This window comes from Diadema setosum, chromosome 8 (assembly GCF_964275005.1).
Source record: "Diadema setosum chromosome 8, eeDiaSeto1, whole genome shotgun sequence".
NCBI lineage: Eukaryota > Metazoa > Echinodermata > Echinoidea > Diadematoida > Diadematidae > Diadema > Diadema setosum.
The window spans coordinates 21,963,384-21,974,426 of record NC_092692.1 but is presented as its reverse complement, the minus strand read 5'-3'; the positions used below and the strand labels follow the sequence as shown (position 1 = coordinate 21,974,426).

General features: G+C 39.0%; 1 protein-coding gene across 2 annotated transcripts in view; it reads right to left on the bottom strand.

The window, feature by feature from the left end:
- Positions 1–3,121: 3,121 nt before the first annotated feature.
- LOC140232359 (small ribosomal subunit protein uS2-like) overlaps positions 3,122–11,043 on the bottom strand; it is a 155,723-nt gene continuing 147,801 nt past the window's right edge. For both annotated transcript variants that reach the window (XM_072312485.1, XM_072312484.1), the window contains exons 2-7: positions 9,305–9,471; positions 8,354–8,472; positions 7,090–7,335; positions 6,392–6,520; positions 5,563–5,694; positions 3,122–3,768 (exon numbers count right to left, since the gene is read on the bottom strand). In XM_072312485.1, the coding sequence (XP_072168586.1) occupies positions 3,556–3,768; positions 5,563–5,694; positions 6,392–6,520; positions 7,090–7,335; positions 8,354–8,472; positions 9,305–9,437 (972 nt within the window). In that variant the 5' untranslated portion in view covers positions 9,438–9,471 and the 3' untranslated portion in view covers positions 3,122–3,555. The remainder of the gene's footprint in view (positions 3,769–5,562; positions 5,695–6,391; positions 6,521–7,089; positions 7,336–8,353; positions 8,473–9,304; positions 9,472–11,043) is intronic.

The window sequence follows — 11,043 nt, the reverse complement described above, 5'->3', positions numbered from 1 at the left end:
ACCGCCCGATGTTTATAAAATGGATGGTGATATGACTTGCAAACTATGTCTAGTCCCAGATTGATAGACAATCCTAGTAATGAATGGCTGTATCAATGTCACTTGGTATTGAGTATCCACCATCTTAAAGGCACCTCATGAATTTATAGCCCAACAAATGCGGGCTGGTTGGTGTTTTCTAAGGACAAACTATTTTTATGAAGAAAGAGAAGAAAAATGATGAACCAAACCTTTAGAACTGTTTCAAATCTGAGCTATATGATCCATCTAATTCTCATATTTTTTTCCTTAATATACTCACTTATCCATTTTTTAAATTCTTTGCATGATGAATTTAATGTTTCATGTTATATAACTAATATATCAAATCAATACAATATCGCAGCTGTTTTGCAAATCCCTGACAAATGTTGAATCATATTCACACAAATATGATAGCGTGTCACACGTAACAGATACCACGTGTCAATCAATAGTGACAAAAGGAGTCGATCTGGTTAATCATTAGTAGGCCTATATTCTATATGGGTCCGGGATGTCGGTATACATGTATCACTTTAAGTTGCTTTCAAGGTCTACGATGTTGCGGAGTAGCACGTACGCGGCTGCATACTCCATGAACATTGTACACTGGTGACGACACCATAGAGCACTTGTGCGTTGTTTCGTTTTTGACCTCTCAGTGCCATGTCATCATCAGGCTGTGATCAACAGCATCATTATCATTTTTATATGTTTAAAATAGGGGGATTGTTTGCAGATTTGATTTGAGTAAAAACGTCCTGTTCTGCCCAAAGTATGACGTCGCAACTCGTAATCATAGCATGTTGCTTCGAAGCGAACTCAAACGTAAATTCTTACTTTGGCGGTAATAAAGACTGGTGATTCGTCGCTGTCGTTTTACCGTCTTGCACAGCCGGTCAGAGACCTTTGCAATCGCTGGGAAAGGGGAGGTGTTGTTACTATGCAATAAAAAAGTGGAGGGGGGGGGGGGCGCAGACAGACAGAGGAGGAGAGAGAATGAGAGAGCGATAGATAGGATGGGGAGAAATTAAGGGAAGGAGTGAAAAATAAAGCATCTTTCAATTTATTCTGTCGTTGCACGTGCATGTGTCTGTGTGTGTATGCGTTCAATAGGGTGGGTGCGTGTATGTGTTTTGTGTGGACAGCTGTATGTACGGCAATTCTTTTTGTTTTCCAACTGCACTTTAACTGAATACCAAATTTTAGTTGACGGGAACTTGATAGCGCTGCATGGTTTTTCAAGGCCTACAGTGAAAATTAATATTTGTTGTTGTTGTTGTTGTTGTTGTTTTAATTGATTGACAAATTATCCTTTATCAATGTAAAAGAACGTCGCCCGTCTCATATTCAGTGAGTAATCTTCATATTTCTTTTTTTAAAATCCAAAAACAAACACACAAACAAATAAAACGCAGCTTCACACCCGAGCATGTATACTCATGACTTCTATTACTGAAGTCGAAGGGTAATTTGTCAAATAGATGCCATAAAAATACATTGTATCTCGATGCAAAAATCACTTATCAGAAAATAGAAATACAGAATTTGTTTCCTTCTTCCACATCTATATCGAGAGTTACAGCTTGTGATACTAGTATGGTGAACAAGATCAAGGTGCTTGGAAACACCTTTTTTTTTTCTTTTTTTTTTGGTACAAGACTGTGGCTACTCTCTCACACATGTTCAAAGTCCTGTGCGTGTTCTGAGAGTGGGCCTAGCAACTCTTTTTTTATTGGTTCTTACAGAGAGCAGTCAGTGTTTACGTTAAAAAAAAATGGTGTAAGCATGTTCTATTTTTTCAGCATAGAAATGTTTAATGGCGAGATTGTACAAACACATATTTGATCACAAGCACACACACACACACACCCACACACACAAAAAACATCACAATTGAGCTATAATCCAAGTCAATCCTGCAAAAAAGTGCCATGTTGAAGTGACAGCAAATCTTTTTCAGCTATTTCTCTCCGACCATTGTCTCATCAATGACATACTGCTTTTTTTACAGTCCAATCGCTCATAGTGACGTACTTTTACGTCTGTCATAAGCTGAACAGATAAAATCTATAATATTTCTCTTTATATATTTCTCTTTATATGTACCACATTTGACTAAAATCATTCAATTGCAGTTATCGATATCAGTGTAAGGAAAAAGGCGATTGTGGGGTCTTGACCCTTTGATGTTAATGATATTGTGTATTTTGACAATGACCACGATGGATATACATAGTAACATAGAATTTCAGAAAGTAATCTCAATGCAATATAGCACACCAATGTTCCCCCTTGGTAATGTGATATTACTGTACACACACACACACACACACACACACACACACACACACACACACACAAAGACACCATATACCTGCCAACCCTGAGACTTAAAGGGGATGGCTAGTAACTAATTAGTGTGAATCAGTGGGAATGCTGGGGGATGATTGTTCCAATCCATGTGAGATTCATTTAAGAGTACATTATATATCTATTGTTGTGTGAAAATCATTTGCTTCAGAATGGTCTCATATTCAAGTAATGTGCAGTTTAATGTTTCCAGGTTAGCATGCCTGTACAGTGACGGGGCATTAAACTGCACATTACTTGAATATGAGACCGTTCTGAAGCAAACAATTTTCACACAATAGATACATAATGTACCCTTAAATGAATCCCACAAGAATTGGAACAATCATCCCCCAGCATTCCCACTGATTCCCACTGATCAGTTACTAGCCATCCCCATTAATAAAACTGAACAAAGAAAAATCTATTTAAAAATCTGAACTTTCATAAATTTCATATACTTTACTGTTAACAGATATTTCGGGAAAAAAAAATCAGAACACACTGAAATTAATGCATTTACTTTCAGTGAAAAATCTGAATATTAAGATTACAACTGAACAGTTGGCAGGTATGAGACAAACACACATGTATACCAATCAAAGTCATCATGCCCTGTTCATCAGTATAGCAAGCAGAAACAGCCTTTCCAGCCACTCATTTTAAGGTTATACCTCATCAACAGCATACAACCATTTTACTGATGTACAAAAAGAAAAAGAAAGAAGAGAAAAATAGTAGTCAGCGCTCAAGTTTCATTGGCCAAGACCAAAGCTTGCTTTTATTTTGCTGTCATTTCACCTTGAAATCTGGATCTCTCCAGAAATTTATGAAGATGCGTACAAGTTTCTGGCAGATTGGGACACCAGATGAAACAAGGGAAATAGAAACATATCGCCTTTTGTTCTCTCTTTCTCTCTTGTGTGCTGAAGGAATGTGTATCGTATGAATATAAGTTATTAGTCTCTTTATCTTTCAAAGCCATGGCTTTCTAGAGAAGCTTTTGGATGCTTTCATTGTTCTAGGACAGAGAACGTGTTCATTTGGAGTTTGTGTTGGTGACAAAGTGATATATTCCATTTCCAGTTCTTGTACACCCATTTACGTCATGCCTCCCTGGGTATCCACTCTGATGGATGGAGAGTTAACACCCTAGGGGGCAGCACTCTGGGAGATGTTCCTTTATGAGGAGACAGCCCAGTCGTTGGTGGCCGTGGCACCGCCCCAGTCATCGGCGGACCAGTCCTGGGCAGGTGCCTGAGGGGCGCCTGGTGCAGGGGCTGGGGCCTCTGGGGCCCAGTCCTCGGATGGAGTGCCGAAACCAGCGGTGGTGGCCGCTGGCATGGCCATTCCTGGTGCAGCAGGGGTGGGAACCTTGGCGGCATCTGCTCCCCACTGTATGCAAGAAATGAAACCATTGACATGGTGACGATACATTTGTACATCTTTGCATGCTGGGAAATCGTATACACAGTTAATTCATTCAAATATAGTTAAAGGACAAATTCACCTTCATAGACATGTGGATTGAGTGAAGGCAACAATGTTAGTAGAAGACATCAGTGTAAGTTTGGGGAAAATTAGACCGTCCGTTTAAAAGTTATGAATTTTTGAAGTATCTTCGCAGTCACTGCTGGATGAGAATACTACCACAGTGTATGTCACATGCGTACAATGATATAAGGAAAATAAAAAAGAGAATTTCACAAAACTTTACTTTTTGAATAAAGTGCACATTTCTTCAAATAGTTACTGACGTATGTTAAGGGTAATATTATTCCCCTTGCCTTCTGAAAGAGAGAAGTCCAGTGTTCTTTTGTTATGCGAGAAAAGTAAAAATATGTTACATTTTCTTTAATCCTCCTTTAAATCGTTGTACTCATGTGACATCACAAGCCATAGTAGTCTTCTCATCCAGCCTTTAGTAAGCAGAAACTTTAAAATTTCATAACTTTTGAACGGATTGTCCGATTTTACTCAAACTCTCACTCATGTGTTCTACTAACATTGCTGCATTCACTCAACCCACATGTCTATGAAGGTGAACTTGTCCTTTAATGGAGATGTCTGGATGATTTCAGACTTATAAACATTTGAATTACTTTAAATTGGTTACTGTACAGGTACAGCTTCAGAACTTACAGTGACTGTCATGAGGAATAAGAATGTTTTCAAAATTCATAACAAATCACAATGAAAAGGCAATAGGCATGCATGCATGGGAACTATAAGAAGCATAACAAAAGAAGAAAGCATACAGGAACTCAACACAGGTGAACTTGTTCAGCAAACTGTATTGTAATGGAATTACATTGCCACATTTCTGAAATACGTGAGCCTCTATATCATCCATCATTCTTGTTCAGTGTAATTTATTTTGGGTTTTTCAGAGTATTGGTTTCTCCGAACTAGGACCACAATAAATTCCACAAATCTATACATTGAGCTGTTGATTTATGTACCAGAGGATGTGATATTATGAAAATCGTCTGGAATTCCCTTTAATCTTGGGAATACATGAAAGGGGATGGCTAGTACCTGATCAATGGGAATGCTGGGGGATGATTGTTCCAATCCATGTGAGATTCATTTAAGAGTACATTATATATCTATTGTTGTGTGAAAATTATTTGCTTCAAAATGGTCTCATATTCAAGTAATGTGCAGTTAAATGTTTCCGGTTAGCATGCCTGTACAGTGACGGGACGATCGTTAACGGCTCGTTTATGGCCCCTTTGGTGGTTTACTCATATTGAAATTTAGTGGATATTCCCAATACTTTCTGCTACGAGATCCTTTCCTTTTGGGCAAATAATAGTGATAGTGCGGAATATTTTCACAGTGCCGTGGTATTAATCAACATGTGATTTTAGGATGCCACCAGGACCAACAAAGCAACTTTTGTACCAATGTGCTGTATTGCATCACCCAGACCAAACTTAACATAGAGCCACAGAAAGTCACTGCAAAAGGGGCTGGTCGTGGTAAAACTATTACGTTCAGTGGATCAACTTGCATAAAAACAAAGAAAGAAGAAACTCTCAAGAAGGCAACGCAATCTGACTTGACCCAAATGGCAACACTGTGGCAGTATATAGATGGCAGAGTATCCAAGAGGAGGTGAAAAGGAAAGGCCAAGCCATCCAGAAAGGATACATGAATGAAAACACAAATCGCTTCGAGACTTACATCCATGACGTCAGGCACGACACCTTGTGCTGGGGCGACCGGTTCGGAACCCCACTGGTCCACGTACGGCTGGGCCTGCTCCTCCTTCACCACAGCAGCCCTGTCGCGGGCCTCCTGCTCTTCCTTCTCGGCCTAGATAGGTGGGAGGAGGAGGGAATGCAAAGTGGAACATCACATGAAAGTCACAAGCAACTTTCTTGAATTGATGAAAAGTAAGAATATATGCTGTTCCTCTTAACATTTCTAGTTCTAGTTTCTAGTTCTACACATTTGGTGGTAGGGCTTTTGGAAGAAGAGAGCCGGGGGTCTCGCACTCACCCGTTTTTGTAAATTTTTTTAAATTCTTTTGAAAAAAAGTAATATAAAACATGCAAAAGCAGGCATATACTGGCAAAGATACAGCAACTTGAATGTCAATGAGTTTGTCTAGACAGTGATGTAAAGGTTCAAAGTGGTGTATAAATAAAATAAATGTTATGTCCCTTCTTATAAGCTTTGCCAAATGTTTTGTACAGATGGTCATCATGTTGTTAACCATTGCTGTACTTACTGATTCTACAAAATACTCTGTATGCCATAGGCAAAATTTTTTTTTTTTTTTTTTTGGGGGGGGGGGTTATCATAAATATGTGTTTGTTTTAGCAACATTTTACTTATTGTAGAGGTGCAGATTATCTACATCTGCACCTCTACAATATGCCAAACTGTTCATTTGTGCCTGGTCCCAAAAACACTGGGTCCCTTGTAGGAGGAACCTTCACTCTTCTATAATTACAGGTGTTGTCAAATCATGGCTGTTTGCATCTCTACAGGGCAATAATATAAATACCTCCTCTGGATCCCTGTAGAAGTAGAGATCGCACATGATTTCCCACGAGACGTCACGGCTGATGGCTCCACGCAGACGCAGAACCTCCCGGGCAAGCATCCACCACATCAGACCAATAGAGTGGATACTCTGCATGGAGAAGAAAAAACTTAGATAATTAATCAGAGAAACTGCTACACCAGGAGGAGAACAACATAGCGCCATTCTATCTAATTTGAAGTACTGATTTTTATAGATCTCCAACAAGAGCCCCTTGGGTGAATATTGGGCCATCAAACACAATTACATAGAGATAGCAAACACTGACTTATCATTTTCTGTCTGGTACTGTTATCATTATATCATTCTTAAGATTGCTGTTGCCGGTATAATCACCATTGTCATCATCATCTTTCACTGTCACATACATTTAGACATGTTGGATTCAGGCAGATACTGGAGACCACGAGGGTATGTATAAGATAAATACTTAATGAAACTTTCCATAAAGGACCACTGGGCAAGCATATAAAAGTGTATAACACACACCCACCCACTGTGTCTTGTTTATGCAAACTTTTCATACAAATTATCCCTGAGGCTGCCCTGAGCTACCCTTAACAAAAAAATTTTGTCAAATATTTCTGGAGTTGAAGCAAAAATAGGCAAATATCACAACATGGCCTTTGACTTTTGACATGCCTCAATATTTCACCAACCTTGTTGTTGCATGGGATGGCGACATCTACGTGGCGGAGAGGGGAGTCTGTGTTGCAGAGGGCAATGACCGGGATGTTGACGTACGAGGCCTCGGTGACTGGCTGGTGGTCAGTGCGGGGGTCAGTCACAATCAGGATGCGGGGCTCACGGAAGGCAGCCTGGATCTGGTTGGTGAAAGTACCAGGGGTGAAGCGGCCGGCGATGGCCGTGGCACCTGTGTGGCTGGCAAACTTCAGGACGGCACGCTGGGGGAGGAAGAAAGTCAAAAACTGGGTCATCCGTCTGCACAATTGATACTGTATAAAACCCCAGCTTTGTGGAGAGAGCCTTTAAGTGAAAGCATGAAGGCAAAGTGCAAAATTAGAAGCAAGAGTTTTATGTCTAAATCCTTGGTGTGTCATTGATTGTTTGAAATCTTAAACTGGCAGGGGGATATGACAATAATGATGAAAACATCCCGCAAACCTCTATCTTCCAAGATACTGCACAGGAATTGTTAAACATCATTGTAGGGTAATAGCAAGTATTACTATTAGGTTGCTATATTTGTAATATAGTAAAATTTCCCCCAAATGACTGTGTCTAGCACAAATTACAGCATGCTGACAGTATGCACACACAAATATTGAAAAAGAAAAAGTAAGAGCAAATGAACCATGCAACAATGTACAAACCTACGATATGGCTCACACTTGAATAATTTGTGTACACTGAATTTATCAAGCAAAGAAAACATGAATAAAATGCATGTTAAGCAAAAATATCATACAAATATGATAACTGATGGAAAACATAATTTCTTTCAATCACAACTTTTATTTCCCCCTTTATATAATTCACATCGGCTCTTTGGCCCAATTCACATAGGTGGTATAATTGAAACCATGGTTTAACCCACGGACAACGACCTCAGTTTTTTATGGGGCGTCAAGTGTCGCATGGCCTATTTTTTAACAAAATCAGTCATTTCGTTGACGTAATGTTAACCATTTCAAACCAAAATGAACACTTCATCAATGAAATCAATGAAATGACTGATTTCATAATCAAATAGGCCATGCGACATTTGGTGCCCCATAAAAAACTATGGTCTTTGTCCACGGTTTAACACATGGTTTCAATTGCACCACCTTCATGAATTCAGGCCATAGAGTACATTTATGGAGGTCTCATGTATGAATTTCATTATTTTCCAGGACAGAATAATCACTTCCACAGACAAAGCACCTCAGAATGACACACCAAAAATATTTTTTTCCTCACCTGGCCGTAGGGCCTCGAGGAGATGACGCACACATCGGCTGGATTCTCCACGGCAACAATGATGCGAGCTGCAAGCAGCAGCTTCTCCCAAGTCTTCCTCAGATTGATGATGTAACTCCCTGGAAAACACGAGAGATACATGGAATCACACGAGTGTGGGATAAACCCCTATCACACTCCACAGACATGACATCATGCTATTCAGATGTACACAGAGCTTTTGGTTAAGATTGTGAAGATTATTACTTCATGCATTATTAAAATTTCCTCAGAAGCATTTGGTAATGCACACCAAGTATCTGCAGAACCAAAATTAGTTCTGAACACTTGATTACCCATAACATATGTGATCGCCTAACAGAAAATTTAACTCTAGAATCCTGTTCTCTCAACAAAGACATTTTCACAATCATCTACACTTGACCCCTTGTATTGTTGCAATAGTTATGTCCACACAATCATAAAGAATAAAGCTAAGATGAGAAAAAAACTACATTACAAAAATATCGAGTTCTTACGTTAGCTGAACTAATGACATTTGAAGCTAAAAAGGTCAAACTACACATCAGGACTCGCCTTGACTGTGAATCTTTCATATCTCAATTATGGACAAAATGACAAAATCTTCTGAAAGCTGTCTGTGCTTTCTTTTGGAACTACTGAATACGCCTTATATTTCACAAGGTTTTTATTTTCGCGAATTTTGTGAGTCAGCTGCTATTCGCAAAATCAAATGCCAATATGAATGTGACGTACACATATACATTTCTCCGTTCAGTACAGGACTCCACGATCGCAAATTTAACCACTTGCGAAATTGTCGGGAAGTCCCGATTCGCGAAAATTTAGACTCGTGAAATATATGGTGTATACAGTATCAGCTCATCTAAGATCATGCACAAGAAACCAACAACAAAAAAAGAAATTTTCTTTCATTATTCTCCAACTTACCATCTGGTTTGCGCTTGAAGACATACTGGGTCATCTGGTAGTCCAAATTGCCTGAGCCAATGTGGGTGCTACTGGCCAGCAACTTGGTCACATCTTCCTCCTTCAAGGCGAGAACATCCAAACCTCCGGACATGTTGCTGCTGATCTAGGAAGCGATGGTGATCAACCTAAAAAATTCCACAAACCATAAATAGATAGCTGTGATGTGACAACATTTGTAAAGAATATGCAAGATGATGAAAACTGTGTCTGTGTGTGTTCTGTTTGTTTGTTTGGGAAGGGGATATACATCATCATCCCCTGGGAAAAAAAAAAAAATGTCTTGCTTTGGTCTAGATAACACCATATCTCCTCTTTAGGGGGGTTGTAACAGGAGAGAGAGCACTGTAGTTTTGCAGTGAAAACATAAATCAAGTGTTTACACATGAAAACAAAAATGGTGTCCTTTTTTCTTTTCTGTTTATATCTTACCAGTTATACTAACAGACCCGTAACTACGATTTTTATAGGAGGGTTCACAAATAGAAAAAGTGGACATTTTAGTTTAAGTTCATGTTTGACATTGGGGGTGCACGATATATTTTTGGTGCCACTTGTGGGTTTAATCACAAAGACGGTTCCTTGGTTTCTGGTAAGTTTAACAAAAATTACAAGGGGTGTACTTCTAATTTTTTTTTCCTTTTGTTTGCTTGATGAGATATCCCTGAAGCAACTCTTTCTGAACTAAACTGGGATGCTGCTGGCAACTCACTTGCCACGAGACCCAACTCACTTTTATTCTTTTTCTTTTTTTATTGTTTTTTTTTCTTTTTTTTTTCTATTTTTTTTTTTCCTGCTGGCAAACAGGGGGGTTCCACAGAACTCCCTGACCCCCCCCCCCCCCCCCCCCCCCCCCGTTGTGGGCCTCACTAACCAGATTGATGCAATATAGAATCTACAGAACAAAGAAAGGTCAAACTGTTGAAGAAAGGCAGTCAATTATGGTAGATGACTCGGTAATCATGTAGAAATGCACACCTGTCGTTCGCTTCGCTGTTTGTCAATCAAATTTTGTGCAGCTATTGGAGATGCTAAATTGAACTATATCAGAGAGTTTTCATGGAATTAGAAAGCCGAAAAGGTAAGAAAAATGAGAAATTGGAGTTGAAAAGTACGTCAGTCGTGAACATAGTCTCCGAAGTAGTAAGTAAGGCCTAGTGCATTGATTTCGCAGAGAACGATGTCAACAATTATAATCGATTCTGGTAGTCTCTAATTAGCCGCTTACTAACAATATCGAACACGTACGACTTGTGCAATACGTGTAGGCCCTACTTTCTATTTCATATTTTTTTTCTCATTGTTTTCATGGCCACTATCATGATTATCACTATTCAAATTATTGATACAGATTATTCATACCAGGATTTAGTCATCTTTTTTGCAAGAATTGTGGCAGGTATTGATTTTATCATGACAAAAGTTTTATTTAATTTGGACAGTGTTGAAGGGAATAGAATGAGGTTGTGAAGGAAAAGTGGGAGAAAAATGGTAAGGCTGTATAGATTAGGAGGGAGAGAGAGAAAGAGAGAGAAAAGAAGATGAGAAGGGAGTTGAATTCAAATGGGATTTGTTTCTAGTAATCTACATAGATCTAGGAATAATAGTAATAAATTAATGAATAATGTTAGAAAAAGTGTACAATCATGTATCAATACGGTGGACTTCAAGTGTTCATTCTACCTAAAAAAGATACTCAT